General features: G+C 54.9%; 1 protein-coding gene across 1 annotated transcript; it reads right to left on the bottom strand.

Moving 5' to 3' along the window:
- Window positions 1–1,617: 1,617 nt before the first annotated feature.
- LOC104517017 (zinc finger CCCH domain-containing protein 7B) lies at window positions 1,618–17,393 on the bottom strand (the record flags this gene model as incomplete). The annotated part of the gene is made up of 9 exons (XM_010161551.1): window positions 1,618–1,810; window positions 2,543–2,706; window positions 3,455–3,588; window positions 5,394–5,502; window positions 6,668–6,773; window positions 7,988–8,121; window positions 13,130–13,215; window positions 16,427–16,608; window positions 17,293–17,393. Coding segments are annotated over 9 exons (1,209 nt in total), but the record flags the coding sequence as incomplete, so codon positions are not given.
- Window positions 17,394–18,197: the final 804 nt, after the last annotated feature.

Raw genomic sequence — 18,197 nt, forward strand, 5'->3', positions numbered from 1 at the left:
AGCACCAAGCAGTTCATGGCCAGATCATATTTACCACGGATGCAGCACTGCTGGCCCCAGGGGCTCCGAGCTTGCTGTCTTGGGGGACTTGGTACGATCACCCATGCGGGCTGGGAGGGAGAGGGATTCGTGTTTGAGTGGGTGGTGCCACCCACACCTGCAAAACCGCAGCGCGCAGCTGGACTGCAGAAGGGAGGAGGAGAGGGAAGCTCAGGACAGGACACACGCTGACTGCTTGCAGGATGAGCCCAGGAAGGACAAGGCTGGCATGCAGAGCAGTACTCCCTCTCACTGCTGCCAAGGTCAAAGCCAAACCTCCCGGCCCAGAGCGCAGCCATCGCTGCTTCCCCCACTGTGGTGTGCAGCACGTGGGACAGGAGCAGGCGCCTGGCTGGGTCCCGCTGCGCCACTCGCCCCACCCCCACGGTCCCTGCCCTCGGTTGTGTCCTGGCTGTGCTGTGTCCCCCCAGGGTCCCCGCTCCAAGGAGGAGGGGACTGGACCCCTGGAGCTCGGCGGTATCCTTTTACATGGGTGTCCCCCTCCACAGTTCTTGTGGCAGTGAGAAAAAAACGCAGCTCTAAGGAACCGGTGACATGCGCCGTTTAACAAGCAAGAAGGGAACCCCATTACCTCCCTCCCTCTCTTGAGGACACAGGGCGACACAGCAACACAGGCTCCCTTTGGTTACAGCCTTCCTACCGATGGATACGGCCGCCTGTGACACGGGGGGTGGGGATGGGGCAGCCTCCACTGCACCTTCTAGATGGCTTCGGTCTTACTTGCGCCAGGCCCACTCACCAAAAGACCAAACCCAAACTACCCCCTGAATACCTGTCGCACTCGGAGAAAGACATCTGATGAGGAGTCACCACTTTGCTCTCTGGGTACAGTCTGCTGAAACAGTCTGCAGTCACCTACAGCCCAGTTCCTGCTGCTGCAAGCCGTTTTGTGACCTTGCTGCTCTCGGCTACACCCTTTCTACTCTACCCTCCTCTGTACCAGTGGATGCCTCAAGGCAATACAGGCAGCAGGAGCGTAAGCCTAGACGTTTTAAGCCAGATCTAGTGGTTTGCCTTCTTTGCACCTCAATTCCTAACTCTGCTGGATCTGAATTCCCAGGGGAGCAGGTGGGCTGCGGCAGCGGAAGTGGGGCTTGCTCTGCAGCGCTGAGAAAAGAGCGCGTGAACTTGACCCCTTCACCGGGTGTCTGGCCCTTTCTCAGCTGTGCCCTCCGGACCTCTGCAGCCACACACCGAATTGGAGGGCAGGGGAATGACACAAGGAGAAACACTCCGATTCGCAGCCCAGTACAGACTGGCTTCCCTCCTTCGAATGAAGGACAGTGAAAACAGAAAGATGGAGAGGAAGGAATCTGGGGAAAAGAAGAGAGAGAGAAGACGGATCACAAACTCAGTGAGCACGGCGTTCGCTGGCCAAGGAGAATCAAATTCACGATTTCATTCACCACTAATAAATCATCGTCTCATAATCTTAAAACGAAAGAAAAGAAAAAGTTCTCTTTGTGAGACACAAATCTCGCTCTCCCTGCTACTGCCACTCTCAGAAAACCCGCCCCCTGTTTCTCCAGCTGACAGGCTCTCCCCCCCGAGCCCTTACTATACACCATCCCGCAATAGGAAGTTGTATTTCCCGAAGTCGTCATCCCTGGGGCAGAGCAGCATGTCCTTGCGGGCTTTGGCCAGTTTCTGTTTCAGCACCTCCCTCCGGTCTAGCCACTCGGTCAGCTCGTCCTGGCCGTGGGCATAGCGACACTCCTCTCCTTCGGGGCAGACCTTGCTCTTCTGGAACCTGCCGGCACAAGGGGGACAATCAGGAGGGCAGCCCAGGACAGGGCTTTGAGCTCCCTGTCTGCAGAACTTCATCGGGGCCCAGCAAAACACGCTGGGAGCTCTCCAGGGGTGAGGCGATTCTCCCGCAAACCCACGTGCGGCCTGGGCACAGAGACGGAGGAGCAGGAGGAGCAATGTCTGTCAGGGGGTTTAGTCAACAGAAGGAAACGACGTGAGCTGGAACTGGACTGGCAGGGATGAGGAGAAACCACCACACAGGAGAGGAAATGCCAGGTAGCAGCCACGAGAGACACAGCCTTCTCTAACCGAAATGGCATTTCTAACCATCACAAGCCTCCTGAAGGCACCGAGTCAGAGGGTGTGAGACATTCAAACCGTTTAATAAAGCACCTGGGATTCCCCCAAGCATCAGGCCAAGCACAGCGTTCAGCAGCCGGAGAGCGGAGCGCATCCTGGCTATGGAGGCACAGTGGCAGGCATGAAACTCGCTCTCGTTTCCTACATGCTCTCAGGAATATTTTTACCACTCAGCAGTGTGGCTGAGCACCTCTGGGTCCAACAGCAGCCCCACTATCACCCAAACCTGTCAGCTCATCCCACTGCTCCTCCAAGCGGAAGTCCCTAGGGACTCCGTGAGAGGAGGAGGAGGTGGTGAAGGAGGGGTGACGGGGCCCCGGGCCTGTCGCCCCGTCCATGCAGCAGCAGTGGCACAGGAAGGAGAAAACGGTACCTTTCGCAGAGCCGGAACTCGCCCATGGGGAAGCGGTAGCTCCAGCAGCTGGAGTCGCTGTCTGAGGTGAAGACCTTCTCCTTGTGCTTCTCTGACTGGATGTGCTGCTGCCATTGCTTCTTGCTGTTGCTGTTTTTCCCACAGAGCCAGCAGTGGTAGCCCATCTAACCGGTGCAGAGAGGGCAAAGGGCCAGTCAGTGCGCTAACAGTCACATCCACCAGCCCTTCCCCGGGCTGGCACTGCCTCTCCCCCTCTCCTTCCAGAGCATCCTGGAACCTCTGCTCAGCCTACGGCCCCCCACACTTCCCTGCCCTGCCATCTTCAAGGCATCGCGCTGCCGCTAAGGGGAGCAGAGGAGAGGCTTTGGAGAGGTCTACCCACAGCTCAGCTCACTGACACAGAGCCCCTGCCACGGGTGACGGCTCTGGTGGGGTCTGACTCCGTGGCCCCCAGGCGCACAGGCGATGCAGGACCCTTTGGGAGCACAAACCCTTAAGACCAGCCACCACCCCTGCACTAAGGAGACGCATCTGCCTCTAAGTCTTCCCAGGCCTCTGTGCTCCAGGCAGGCCAGCAATGGCTTTGCCAGCTTTCCCAGAAGCATGCAGGAACTCCAGGGTGAGGCTGAGCCCACGCGGAAGGGAACATCAGGTAGACTCCTACAGACTTGAGGATTAACAGAAAAGCCATTGCAGAGCCTCGCTGACCCCAGGCGGGTCCATCTCCTCCCGCCTCATCTGCACTGTCCTTGCTGTGCTGCCCTACGCTGTCTGTTTAACCCACATCAGCACCAGAGCAATGCCGTCCCTGCTAGCTCACAGCTGGCGTTCACAGCTGGAGCACGGGAGAGGGCAGGCTATCAGCGCCTAGGAGGAGGAGGAGGGGTGAAGGACAAGAGAGCAGCTGATTACCATGATGTCGGCGTAGTCGGTGGGCATCTGGATCTGTTTCTCCCCTTCTCGCGAGGTGAGCGGTGTCCCTTCTCCAGGCTTCCCAGGATTGTGTTTCTTCAGCCACATGTCATAGGTCTGCTGCATATCTAGTACTGCACAAAGGCGACCCGTGAAGTCACTCAGACAGCCTCCTGCACCGTGCACAATGCAGCAGGAAAGGACGAACGCTGGGGCAGCCCTTCCCTCCCCTCTCCCCTGCCGTCACACTGAATGCCTGCGCTCGTGGGGGCCAGATGTCACCTCCCCAGATGAGAGCCCTGCGGAGAGGAACAGAATTCACACCCCGCCGCCTGGCCCAGCGAGGCGTCTCCTGCGAGTCAAGGGGCAGCCACGACAGCAGCTACCCAAAGTATCCTGGTGTAGCGGAAGGTGTCCCTGCCCATGGCAGGGGGGTTGGAACTGGATGGTCTTTAAGGTCCCTTCCCACCCAAACCATTCTATGTTTCTAATCAGGAAGGAGGGAAAGCGCCCCAGGATCTCTATGGACTTCACCCCACAAGGTGATCCTCCATCAGGCCTGATTCTGCTTGACCTCAGGAGACATCTCACTCCAGCCAGGGAGCAAGGCAGGGGCTGGATGCAGATCCGTCCCTTCCCTCTAAGCCTAAGCTTCATCCCCAGCACACAGGAGGGAGGAGAGCCCTTAAGCAAGCTGGCCACAGGAAGCAGTGGGGAGGGGAGGAAGATCTAATGACAGCTTGCCCCACGTTCAAAACCTGCCCAGAGGAGTGCAGTCAACGCCTCCTGCTGCTTTTGGTTTAAATCCCACTCAGGATACTTGTGGGAAAGGAAATTTTGGCTGTAAGCTTTGTCTGCACATCTGCCTTTCCAAGATCGGCCCCTGCGAGAGGTTACAGAAACATAAATGTTTGCAAACATCCCGTGATGCTGTAAGGGTGAAGCATCACTGATTTACTCCTCGCTAAATGGGTAATTGAGGAACTCGAGGTGACTGGGGATAATGAATGCAAATTCCCCCAAACGAAGCAAGGCTGTCATTTGAAGATTCACCTTCGTGCTTGAGCAAACACACCCAGACTGGTCTGATGTGCTCTAAAGCCTCAAGAAATGACTGGAACTGTAACAAATCACAGCGTTTGGCCCACCAGAGAGAAGGACCCTCCATCCAAGCATAAAGACCAAACAAACTCAGGGCAGGCCTGAAACCCATCACACTTTCCAGCATCTCCCAACGGAGATAGGTGAGCACCTGGACAACAGGGCCTTGCAGAGAGTCTTCTCCCCAGCCTGCTGCTGATCTGAATAAATAAGGAAAGCTGCCGGAGAGCCGGCCATCTGGGACATGGGCAACCCCCCAGCTACACCCCAAAAAGTAAGTTGGGAGCTTGCATAATGAATTCCAGACGAGCTCCTCCACAAAGGCACCACCCAAGGATGTTCTCACTCAGGATCTCAAATCAACCCCTTTGCATACAATGCCACGAGCAGGGAGTGCCGCAGCCCAGCAGCAAGGGATATGCACAGAAATGGGCAAGAAAGCCAAGGCAGATACAAGACAGACAAGACTGAGGAGCAGCTACACGTCAGGACTGGTGCGCTGGCACAGCTCCATATGAAGGCAGGCCTGCGACAGCGCGGGAGGGACAGCAGAGAGTGCATTCAAGGAGCTGCAGGAAGGGAGGGCAGCAACGGAGCACTGCAGGGACCAATGTGCCCTAGTCCCAGAGCGAGGGACTCGGGATACACACGCACACTCAAGAGAAGAGCAGCTCTAAACTAGACAGACCTGCCCCGTAACCCCACCTCTGCTCACGGTACCAGCTCTGTCCAGCTCCATTTCCGTTGTCAAGACTATGTCCTAACAGACCCTGCATCCGCTGCCCCAACGCCCTCTTTCCCCTCCCCCAACTCTCTGGCCTGTGTTTCCCCCACTCACTTTTATTTTCCTTCATGAAGGTCCACATGTCTCTCTCCTCGGGGCTGTGGGCGAAGGAGCAGTTGCCCACGTACTGGCATTTCCTGCCGTTTTGTGCGTGGATACACAGCTGTTGAAAGACAGAGAGCACAATTCAGCCTCTGCACAAACACCCCTTGCTGGAGGGGGAAGCAGGTGCAAACAATTGAACTGCACACGGGAGAGGTTGCAAACAGGACACTTCATGCCTTGTTGACTCGCGTTTCTCTTCCTCAAGCTCCCGATGACATGAAAAGGCAAAGACCTCCCTATGAACGCGCAGGCAGCTCAGCTCAGCGCCTGGCCTCTCTCGTCCCCTTCTCCGCAGGCCAAGGGGTGCAGGTAACCCCAGGGGAGACAGCAGGGAGCAAGCTGGATCGACCCAACAGTGTCTCCTGCTGGTCACGTCGCTGGTCCCCAAAGGTGACGCGTTCTCCAGCCATCTCCAATTCGGGGGGAAGAGGCAACGCTGTTCCCCTCTGGCAGGGGCTGGGTGGGAGCTCAGGCCAAGCACACACTCACATGGCAACCTGCCTGTGCTGCAGGACCTGTGGCTCACCTGCCAGCCTCACCTCCCGCTGAGGCAGCCGCCAAAAACCCCTGTTCCCCTCCCCAGCTTCTAGCAACTGGCCTGCAACTGGAGAGCGCTCAAGGCCTTACAGGTGGCTTGTGCCTGCCCATGGACTGAGGGGCAGCAGGACCCACAGGGCAGGAGGGAGAGGAGCTTTCTCCTTTCAGGCAGAAAGGAAAGGAGAGGGAGAGAGAAATTATCAATCGCCGTATTTGGGGCTGGGGTTGGAGGTTGGATATCCGTAGCTTCCCTCACAGCACGTGTCGTCTTAGCACAGTCCTCAGTTTTGCTTCAGAAACACGCAGCAAGTTTCACAACCTACAGCGGCATGGCCACCGCAAAGGCAGGGATGGGCTTCTCCCAAGCGCTCTGTCTCACCTCTCACCCGCATTGAGAAACCCTGACCTAAGGGGAGACTTAAATCTCATTGCCAAAGCCTGTGCCAGCCACTTTCCACGACGGTGACTGCATTAACACACGCATAGGTGCACAGGGTGGTTGGAAGGGGTACTGCTCCGCCCTTCTGCTGGATGCATTTTGAGATGTTGCTGCTCTCGGCCTCCCACCGCAGCCAACACGCGCCTGCTTCCCTGCCAGGTCCACAGGGAATCAGCCCTCACGGCGCCACACCGTGCTGGGAGGGAAGGGGAAGGGGCACCCGGCCGTGCTTGGGCGTGGGGCTTACGTCATATTGCTGTGGGAAGTTGCGGATGGAAGGCAGCGGTCGGACAGACACCCACTTCTTCTTTGCTTTGGACATCACCAACAGGACGCGACGCTCCTTCGTCCAACTGAAGAAGAGAGAATACATCAAGAGAGGCAAAACGAAGAGCAGTACAAGGTTTTGTGTTCCTCACAGACCCTTAAATACTCCTGATCCTCCAGTCCAGCTGCCACTCTCCAGCTGCTCCTAGACACCCACACCTTGACAGAGAAGGCACAAGAATGTTGTTTCAGGAGGACTGCTCCCGGTACTTATCACGTATTTCCTGGGGTATCTCTTCTCAAAAAGCCACGAGGGTCACGTGGCATCACCACAGATTACTAAACAGCTGCATTCCACCCTTCGACACAGCCAATTCTTGTGCAATCAGATCCATGAAAAACATTTGGGAATATTTTCTGTTTGAGAGGTGCAGCAGAAATGCAAGTCATTACAAGCACTGTTGTGAACAGATGCCAGGACATATTCATCCTCCCACAGCACCAGCAAGCCATCACTGGGAGATGTCCTAGGCATCCCCAGCTCTGTTCGGCAGCTGCACAGAACAGTATTATCCTTCCTGCTCCAGGAAGCAACCCTCACCTGCTCGCTTCCTCCAGCAACTGCTGCTTCTGTCTCTTTTTCATCAAAGGTCTTACACTGCCAATAGGATGCCAGACTGTGCCTTCATGGCTCGTGTTATGGGAAGCAAAGTTCTATAAACCCTTCCATCCTACCCTGCCCAGGTGAGAGGGGCCACGGTTTGCATGACCCAGTGGTGCCTTCCCACCTGATATCCCACCAAACATCCTCATGGGCCCCTAGAAGCCAGGAGGTGCAAGCGGACAAGGCACGCGTCAGAGAAGAGCAACTACAGCAGTGACAGCAAGCCAAGGAAACCAATTTAAAAGGAAGCAGAATACCTTGAATGATTATAAATAGTCACATAGCAGACACCTTCAAACAGCAGTGTGTATAAACAAGTGCTGAGGGGAACTGTCTTAATGACCTTGCTAAGAAGAAATGACAGCAAATGGAAAAAAGGGAATTGCAGGAGCTGAACTGCACACACTGCAAGTCTGGCCCTCACGCACCATGCTGGCAGTAAATACGAACAATGAAGAAGGGATCTGGAAACCGGAAAACAGCTGGATACAATGTTTGCCACAGTGACAAACACCCTGAGCAGCGAGAGGCTGCTCAGCCTCTTCCAAAGAAGCCAAATGAAGCCCTGGAGAAGGCATGAGGAAAAATTCCTGCCCTTGAGGAGGTGTGGGGGAAGGAGAAGGTTGCATTGCTCACCAGTGGCGGGCTTTGGCACTACAGTACTTGAGGTCTTTATCCGGCTCCACCAGCTGCCCGTTCCTCCAGCACTGGCCACACACAAATTTCATCTGGAGGTCAAAGGTGCTTGACGTGGGAGCCCGGGGAGAAGCCTGGGGAAGAGAACCACAACCTCAGGTAAACAGAGACAAAACGCACCCCCCAGACTGCCACGGAGACGCTGGCGGCTCCCTGCGCGCCAGCAACAAGCCAGATTAAATCGGAGAGAGCCCAGCTCTCCTCTGCCAGCGCTAGCTGGTGGCCCGTCGAGATACCAGACAGGAGCAAACCCACCGCTTGCTTCAGCACGATTTCCTGGGCTTTGAGGTCTGGCCAAAAGCACAGCCAGCCTGGCAGCTTTAAGCACTGACCAGGCCTGGCTGTGAAACCCCTGCTGCCTATCTCCGCGTCCAGACAGGCTCCGAGACCTGCCCCAGAGCTTAATCCCACTTCCCAGCAGGGAGGGCGATCCGCATCCCCCTCGCTACCCAGGCAGAGAGCAGGGTCACACAGCCGAGAGAGGCCCCGCGGGAGGAAGCCGTGCCGTGCCACGGTGCAGGATCCACCGCTCCCATGTTTGGACCAAGAGGCTCGTGTCACGTCTAGCATCTGACACACTGAAGTCAGGGCTGGGTCCCCTTGTTAATGCCCTTCTGAGCCATTTCTGGGCAGGTTTCCATCGCACAGTTCCTTCGCATCAGGCCTCACAGGCAGTTAATCATGATCTCTGGACAACTGTCAACACACGTATTTCATATCCTCTCAGCCACTTAGCTTCATTGGCCTTCTACTTGTCCCCGTGAGAAGGCTCTTTTAGGATTACGACTAACAGATTGTGGATGGGGAAAAAAAAAGAAGCCAGTCCCATATCACTGCCGCCTCATGTTTTCTGAGCAAACCCCTGGAAAGCCGTTTACATTTTGTACCACCACTGGGAGACATGAGGCTGGTGTCTCCATTTCCAAACCCAAAAGCAAACCCGACTGGACGCCAGTGGGCCAGGGTACTGGAGTATGTGAGGGTGCAGGCAAGAACCTCAAAGAACATCCTGGTCATGGAGCCAACCGTGAAGCACAAAGGTCACGTGGGAGTAAGCCAGGTCCGTGGCTGCTCCCCATGTGAGCATCCCATGCCAGCTGCCATGCCCTGACTTCTAACCCTGGGCAGCTAATAACGAGCAGACAGGCAAACCATTTCCCCGAGGAGCTGGCCTCTGCCAGCAATCAGTGAGCAGTAGTGTGGATCCTATGTGCATCCCTAGGCCAAGGGAAATCAGGAAGCACAGGCAGTGCAGAATCAAAGCATCTCCCAGGAAATGCCATGTAGGCCATCGACTACTGCTCTGCATCCTCCAGACCCGGTCTCTCGGAGAAGCAGAGCTGACGTACCAAGGGGCCCCGTCACTGCGGAAAGCTGACGGCAGAGCTGACCTCTGCTGTGCTGAACACAAGAGGCCATCATTGCTCTGGATGTCCCAGCAAAAGGACCCTTCCAGAGAACCATCATCTCTTGGAAAGCAGCGGCAGTTCTGGCCTGCTCACCGGCAGGACAGCTTTCCTGGTAGCAGCCAGCACGTGGCGCGTTCCTCTGCCAGCTTTCACCGGTGCTGTGACCACCAAGGACATGTCAAAGTGGCTGGCTGCGGGGTAAGCAGGGTTGAGACCCGGGATATCTATTGCAGAAGGCAGTAAGGTGTCTCCCTCTCACCTGTGGCCTTTCAACAGTGGTTTTAATCTCCACTTGTCTCCAATTACACTGCAGCTTGCCACCAACCCACCAAACCTGTATGCCCAAGGTGACCAACTGGCACTGCTTTTTCCATAAATTCTTAACCAAAAGAAGCCCTGGGCCTTCTGTCCTCAGAGTCATGCAAGCTGCTGGTCAATCCAGTGGGCACGGATGTTCCCAGGGGATTAGGAACCGAGCGAAAAATCAAAGCTGCTGTTCCTGCTGCAACATGACTGTATTTGTAAAGGCAAGACACAAACCTGGCAGGCCGCTGATAACCAGCAGCGTGGAAATGAGTATCACATGAGGCTGCGGCAGAGGAAGCCAGGCCGAAGTGCCTCGGGCTGTGGCACCACCCCTCCGAGGAAGCCAGACACTACAGTGTGAGCTACGTGCCATGGCAACCAGCTAAATAAAGTGTTTGGCAGGACAGCTCTCCACTTCAGGCTTTGCAGAAAGCAACAGCCCCAGCACGGCCGCTCGCGCCACCCGACGTCAGGAGCCCCTCTCAGCGACACTGACATGCTCCCTGGAGAAGGCACGGGCCTCTGCAGGCTGTAGGAGGAGCCCAGGCTACTCAGCCACCTAACCAAGTCAGCTGTACTCAGGTGCAAGTACCCCTTATTAGGGACTTCCCTCTCCAGGCTTAAACTGCTAATTCCAAGGCCAGTTTTTATGGGGGTTCTGCAGCTGGTTACTGGAGTAGAAACAGAACAGCCCTCAAAAACCCCCAAAACCAAGGGCTAATACTCCTCAGTTCCTAGGGGTGTGATGGGAGGACACCCAGCTACCTACCACAGTCTCCTGCTGACTGCCTCTGCAATCTGCAGCCACGGAGTTCACCCCTGCAGCAGCCTCCTCAGGGCCAAATTTGCAGGGACCAGTGCAAGATCCCTGGCAGTACAAGATCCCTGGCAGGTGTTTCGCAAGCAGCGTGCCTTCAAATTCCACTTCTTGCTATGTCTCATGACCTGCATGGTCACAGCGGCTGGGGCCCTGTACGCCGCCTGCCTCTTCTCTCCGCAGCCGGACAGCCCCAGCTCCTATCCGAGTCCAACTTGCAGCTGTGACAAAACTGCAGGAAAAGCCCTGGGAGCGACTTTGCTTCCGCTGACCCCACAGGGAACTGGGGTGAGCGTGGATCACACGGGATGGTGGGAAGGAGGGGTCTGTTTTCACAGCACTCCTGGGAAGTTGCCTCTGCCAGGCAGCCAACTTTGAAAGCTGGAAGAGCGCTAAGAAAACTCTGAGGCACGTTAGCCTGCTTGGAAGGGAGAAAATAATGGCAAAAGTAAACATCTCTCAACAGATACGTTAGTTCTGCCCCTGGGGCCTTGGGCAGCTGGCCAGCCTCACATCCCAGAGCACAGCCCTCCAGCTGCGTACGTGCTGATGCCGAAGCCACGGCCTCCTGCTGCAAACACACGCGTCTGATTGTCTCCCTGCACGGTGCCAGTCCTACAGACAGCTGACGGTGCCGCTGGCAGGCTCCTTCTGACCGCGCCAACAAGGCCGCTGCTTCCCCCCCGCACAAACCAATGCCCTGGAAGGGTGGAGGGAGCGATCCAGCTCTGACAGGCATCTGTGGGCCGCAGCCAGACTTTGACACTGGCTGTCAGCCCCAACACTGCCCAAGCTGTCTGCCCGTCCCCTGACATTCGAGGTAGCAGGCGCTGGCATTCCTCTTCCTGACCCTCTGCCCCCCGTGAGCCCCAGCAGCCAGCGATGAAAGCCTCGCTCAGCATCCCACGTGCTGCAGGGCACATCCTCTGACCGTGCCTGCTGAGCAACCTGTTCTTCCAACGGGAGCACCTCCAGAAAAAGGTGAATTCAAAGCTGCAAGGTTTACAGGAACATAGCTGTCCATCTGTGTTTACCCCCAGATTATGCACAGGCAATGGCAAGACGGAGCTTTCTGGAAAATACAGGTCCACAGCAGACAGGACAGAACCAGTCACTGGCCTTCGCTCTCCACGGGGGAGGGACTGCTGACGGAAACCCAAGTACTGTCACAGACTGCTGCAAATTCACCCTGAGCTTCCTCCACTGCCGAGACGCAGGCAGCTGCCTCTGTCCCCACACCAGGCCGAGATCACAGCCAGCTCTGCCTGCAGGGACCGCTCACATCATCAGGCTCACTCCTCATATAACACAGGCTGCAGAAACCCCTCCTCAGCTTCCTGAGAGGCTAGAACATGTTCCTTAAGCATGTCAGACAGCTTTGGGAACTAGAGACCTTGGTTACTCTGGACTGCTGCTTCCCATTCCTCTCCCCCCACCATCTCAGCCCACGAGAGCAGAACGGGTCGCACAGATGCGTTGCCGAGCGTCCCCTCAGAGACACCTGCCCTCATGCAGCACAACCAGCACGCAGGTGGGCAGAAAGCCCACTGCAAGCATCACGGGTGCAAGACTCCTGGGTGAGAGGTCCCAGACAATGGCGAAGCACCCTTGCTCGGCCAGCAAGGCACAGCCCAAGGGGTGGCAAGTTCAGGCCTCCGCAAGGGAAAGCAAGCTGTCAGGTGGGAACAAAAAGGATCCTCAACACTTTCCCTGCCGTTTCACAGGAGAGGGAATTGCTCCTGTGCCTGAAAGCTTGCTAGGAGGCATGAAGTTTCTCATCTCAGCAAATTTATCTCCTGAATGTAATTAAGAACAAAAAACTCCCTGTTCTAATGGCAAAACTGCTTTCATTCAACCTCAGGGCTGGGCTGGGAATCCTCCTCACTGGTGGGCTCTGCTCCTACACTACAGAACACTCCCCTGGGGAAAAAAAGGGTAAGGCAGTGCCACCCATAGCCAAGAGGCTGGAAGAAAGGAAAGGAAGAGGTGCCCTTTGCTTCTAACACACCTCTCCAGAGAAAGCTCTCGGCAGTGCTGGAGGGTGCAGCCAGAGGCACCTTCGCCCACAATGGGTCTCGTGGCACACAGAGAGGCGAAACTCGCAGCCTTCTCTGGCAAAGTGCCACCAAGACCTCTGCCTGGCCCACCAGCACCTGCAAGTACCACCCACTTGGGTTCAGAGCAGTCCTGCGGGTCACGAGTCACTTCCGAGTCCCTCAAAGTGCCGCATCGTCCCTTGGCCACTAAAGGGCAGCAGGACCCCTCTGATACCCCCTCGGCACGGCCACCGTCCCCAGTTTCACTAGCAAGGTGTCCCATGCAGCTCCATTCCCCGTACATGGCCCACCCTGCTCTGGAAGCTTCGCCCCCACTTCTGAGTGGAGCAGATACAGCGCTGCAAAACAAGGTGCAAAGCCCATCGCTAGCACTGCAAACAGGAAAGATCCCGGCTCTCCTCCTCCTCAACAGCCAGGCTGGGATCAGCCAGGCAGAGCAGCAGAACAGTTGGGAGCAAACCCAGGCTGCGAGGCCTAGGTGTGCCTCACTTACCATGCTGTTGGCTGGTTTGCTGGCATGTGCCTCCATCTGCTGCCAGTACTTCTTAGATTCCTGCACGATGTCTTCGTGGGTCATTCCTGGGAACAAAAGGAGACAGGCCTGAGCTACCCTGCGTTGGCCAACGGAAGAGAGGGAGGGAACGGAAGATGTGTTGCAGGACTTGCGTTGGGGCTTAGGAAGCCCAGGGTGGCTGACAGCTCCCACCAGTCCCACTGGTCATGTCAGGACATGGGTTGTGACACCACCACAGAATGCGTTTGAGCACAGGCTGGGGAAGTTCCTCTCTCCAGCAGTCCCACTCAAGCCAGATGAAAGAGGAAGAATTTTGTCTCCCGGGCTCATTCGGACCTGGCGTTCTGCTCAGGCTGCCTGCAAAGGACCCAGATGCCTCCGCCGAGACACTGAATCTTGACTTTGATCAGGCTCTCCCCCAACACCGTACCAACAGAACCTACCCAGAGTCCCGGGGACAACGCTTTGTTACTGTCAGCCTACCTTACGCCGGAGTTCTGCCACTTGCCTGGAAGATCCTGGCAACTGCCCTAGCGGAGGGTGTCTCTGCCCACGGCAGGGGGGTTGGAACTAGATGGGCTTTAAGGTCCCTTCCAACCCAAACCGTTCCATGATTCTGTGATCACAGATATCCCACTGAAGACACGTACCATTTCCAAGACCCCAGAGGTATCATCTCATCCCTGCTGGGATTAATTAGCCCGTTACACACTTCAAATTGTGGGGGGCACCCATCAATCAAAGCTGGGATTCAGCACAAACACCAAGTGCATCCAAGGTAGCGAGGAAAAACCAACAGTACAAAACCCACCAGGGAACAGCTACTGGTATGTAACCTGCAAGGAAAGGTCTGCAGGGTTTCAGAAATTGGAAATGCAATGCCAGACAGTATGAAAAAGGGTTGGTCAGATTTTATTTAAGGAATTAGCTCCTGACCAACTCAAGTGGTGAGGGAACAGCCCCTGCCAGCACCAACCAGCTAGATGGGCACTACAATTCTCAGAGCACTGGAGAGCGAGGGAAAACTAAGAGCAGGAAGCGTCTGGTCAATCTGAGGACTCTGTTACAAAAAAGCCATGTTATTTAAGTGCTATAAATACCCGAAATAGCTGCCAAAACTAACTGAAGCAAGTGTCTTACAACCGCCAGCTACCTGCAACAGTGGGGTGCTGAGGATGGCCCCGATGCAGCACCCCCACCACAGAGAGGATGCAAAATTGCTTTGACCTACAGCTCTTATTATGGAAGCGAGGTGTTACCCAGGCATGCCACACGGACACAATCTCTGGTCTGCGAGCCAGCATGTTACAGAACTTCAGGGCCAGCAAACACAAGTTTTCATCTCAGCTGAGGCTGTGCGTAACCTGGGTAAGTCACAGCACTCCCGACCTCAGTTTCCCCATCTGTGATTTCAGCTGTCCAGGGCTCTGCCAGGCAGAGCTGGTGGAACAGGGCTTGGACAGGATGAAAAGCATTCAGGGAACTTTGCCATCCTTCAGGAACTCCCAAATGGCAGCTGCTGCACAATGGGACTACTCCCAGTCAGTGCTGTTTGTGGATTTTCTCCTTCTTATTCATAAAACCCAAAAGACACTGTGTAGAGTTAGAAAAACTGCAACTCCCACATCTGTGCCCCAGTATTCCAGGGCTGGACAGAATGCTGATCCATCCTCTGGGGACAAAACCTACAAAGCTGGGAAAACCGCAGCAAAGAGTGAATGTGCTGCACTAGACCTGGCAGAGAAAGGGCGAAACCAACCTCCACCTTCTCCGTTCTGCACACCTGCACTGTGCTCCTGGGTGCAGCACCACCAGAAGCAGCATATACAGCTCTGGGCACAAGTCTGAATTGCAAATGAAGTTCTTAGCAAGTGAGTGCCTTCTTCCAGTCCTAGAAATCTGAACTAACTCAATGATACAGTCTAAAAATGTGGTGGCTGGTATTAAAAAAAAAATCCTCCCACACAGTAAAGCATGTTTGCCAATGCACTAGCTCCATGAACCGACCCGAAGAGATGATGCGAAAACCTGAAGGCGCACGTGTCAATTACTTACAACATTCCAGCATCTTTTGCAACATCATTAGTGAGCACAAAGACTCTGTGATTTCCACTGATGGAAAAAGATAGCAAGACATGCCTGTGAAAAGCCACAGTGAGCAAGAAAACAGCCCTGCCTGTCCACATTTTCAGTCTTGGAAACCTTTGCTCCACTAATACCATCCCTTATCCCCATAAACAAAGCCACGAGCTCTGTAAAAGCTCAAATGGCTGTGAAATGCAACAGCCCACTGGTTTCTACTGCAAGCTGCTGTGGGAATGATGCCCCTGCCCTATTCTCGCCAAGCCAACGGTGCCCAAATCATACTCTCTGCTCCACAGCTGAAGCCTTCAGAGAGAATGGCCGCAACTACCTTTCCTCCATTCCCTTTGTGAGGGCTACACTTAAGACAGGGAGTAAGTACCGCTCCAGAAAGGCAAACTCCCAAGGAAAGAAGGTGCATATACACAGCCCTGCAGGAAAAATACCCCAAACACCAAAAGACGATGGTCCTCCCGTTGTTGGGAAAGATGGGAATAAGCACAAGGCTTACTGACCACCTCTGCAGCTAAACTCAGGGCCTGTTTGATCTCCTCAGCTTCCCCTTTGGAAAAAGCGAAGAAAAAACCCAATCAAATTGTTTCTTCTACAGGCTGAAGGGGAAGGAACAGGGAGGGAGGGGAGGAGGCAGCAAAGAAAATCCTTCTTAAAAAAACCAAACCCCAACAACCATGGGGTGAGGAAAGGAGGAAGGTGCTTGAATAGCAGTGTGTCCAGAGCACTACCGGCGGCATCAGAAGCACGCAGGGCAGCGGGGGTGGCCTACAGCTCACAGGCAACGTGCTGTCTCAGATGTGGTGGTGGTGTCATTGGTTAATTTCCCGTGGCCACAAGGAAGCGCGGCCAAACGGGAAGAATAAGATAGCATTTGCCGTCTGCTACTTGTTCATCCCTGTCCCTCATGAGACACAGCAGGGCTGAGGACTGCACCGACCTACAGTGACAGGCACTGGAACAGTAAATTAAAGAAGGTGCCCCCAGTTACGTGGAAGAATGGTGAGAAACACCCGTAACGTTTCGTCTCTGAAGTGCTCCTGTTACCGCCTGGGTCCTGCACTAAGGAAGACGACAATTCCGTACGCCCACATCACCCTCTTCCCCTCTCGCTGGCCCCGGGCACGCACTGGAGGGAGGTGGGGTGTACACTTCCCCAGCCCTGCACACAGTCCCACTCACCTGAATATTGTTGCAGCAGCCAGACCTTAAGCTCGATGAAACTATGAGCGAAGTGGCAGCTGTCCTCGCGCAGGCAGCCATAGCGCACCTCGTGCCGGCACACGTCGAACTGGAAGTGCTCCTGGAACTGGCGGATCTTGGAGTATTTCAGGGAGGTGGAACGCACGATGTGGACCAGACACCTGAAGCCAGGCCAGAGAAATACACAACACCAAATGACCAAATCTTCACTCTTCCCTCCTTACGTGTTCCTTTCAGACATTTGACTGGGCAGGCAAAGGGCACAGGAAATCAACCCTGGGAGAGGCAAGCTCCCACTGGGAAAACCAACCCCCTGCCTTCCCGCTCTGCATCAACCCTAGGTAGGTATTCTCAACCTCCTCAACCCATGGGTGATGCCCTGCTCAAGTTCAGAGAGCAGACACATCTCAAAATGGGCAGCGAAGACACCAACTCCTCTGGCTCTGCAAGTCCCCGAGTTTCAGGTTGCCAGGAACCAGAAGGGGTTGTATTACTGTGGCCTTGAGAAGTTTCTTATACTTGTTTTCCCAAACGTTCGCTACCAGCCAGTCAGAGCCAGGATCCTGAGCTCGAGATCTTTGGTTTGACCTTTATGTAAAGGCCGAGCTGAAAGGCCAATGGAAAACTTCGGTTGACTCCAAAGGGCTTTGCTCATGCCTGAAATCCCTCAGCACCAGGAGCAAACGCATACGGCGAAGCACACAGCACTGTTCATCGTGCTTTGAGCTGCCCTGTGATTGGAACCCACAGGGAGGAAAGAACGAAAAGAGACCAGGGCCCTGGAGTTAAACTGGCTGGACTTCTGAGAGATCGCTCCCAGCAGCACAAAAAGAATGTTCACTCACTTGTTGTCATGGAAACTGTGTTTGGCAGAAAGGTTGGAGCAGACAGATGGTGTGTCCTTGGTCCCTTTGCTGATAATCCGGGGTTTGCTGTCAAAGCAAATCTGAGAAGAGAAGAATTAGCACGCTGGGAAAAATTTTCGAGAGAAGCGAACCGGAGCCACTTCACTCGGAAGGGGAAGAAGAACCAGAGCCAGCCTATTCTACTGTTCAAAGTTAGAGGCAGCCTGGTGAAAACTTTGTGGTAGGGCTTTAAAATAAAGCAAGCAAATTTTTGGAGAAGCTTCTGGACAATTTTTTGGCTTATTCTTAACAGTATTTTCCATTGTGGTTGGAAAAATTCTGGTCAGAGCCACATACCCTTCCCCAGTTAGCCAACAGAGCAAGAACAAGGGGGAAACGACGGGGAGGAAGAAAGGAACAGCCAGTTCACAGCGAAGAAGAACGTGTCCCTTTACATGTACCACTGCCAGTGTGGGGAACTCTGCTGCAGAGCATCAGGAGGGTACGAGCCAACCCTTAACTGACCGACCCAGTGGCTCAGCACAGACATCAAGGGGGAATCTGTTGCATTACGGAGTTCTGATTTCTGAGGTAGCTGGGGCTAAATCACAATCCAAAGCAACATCTCAAGACAGAGGAAGAGACAGGTGACGCTATGACGCTGTGTGCACCTCGTTCAGCTGCAGGCCTAGGGAGGAAAACTACTGCTCATCTCTCCTACACGGCTGCATTCACGGCTCACTGGCCTTCTGGGAGCAGGGCACTGGCTGGGACATAGAGAATCATGGAATCATTTAGGCTGAAAAGACCTTTAAGATCATCAAGTCCAATCACTGAGCTAACACTGCCAAGTCCACCACTAAATTATGTCCCTGAGCACCACATCTTCTAAATCCCTCCAGGGA

Source organism: Eurypyga helias, unplaced genomic scaffold (genome assembly GCF_000690775.1).
Source record: "Eurypyga helias isolate BGI_N326 unplaced genomic scaffold, ASM69077v1 scaffold16921, whole genome shotgun sequence".
NCBI classification, from domain to species: Eukaryota; Metazoa; Chordata; class Aves; order Eurypygiformes; family Eurypygidae; genus Eurypyga; species Eurypyga helias.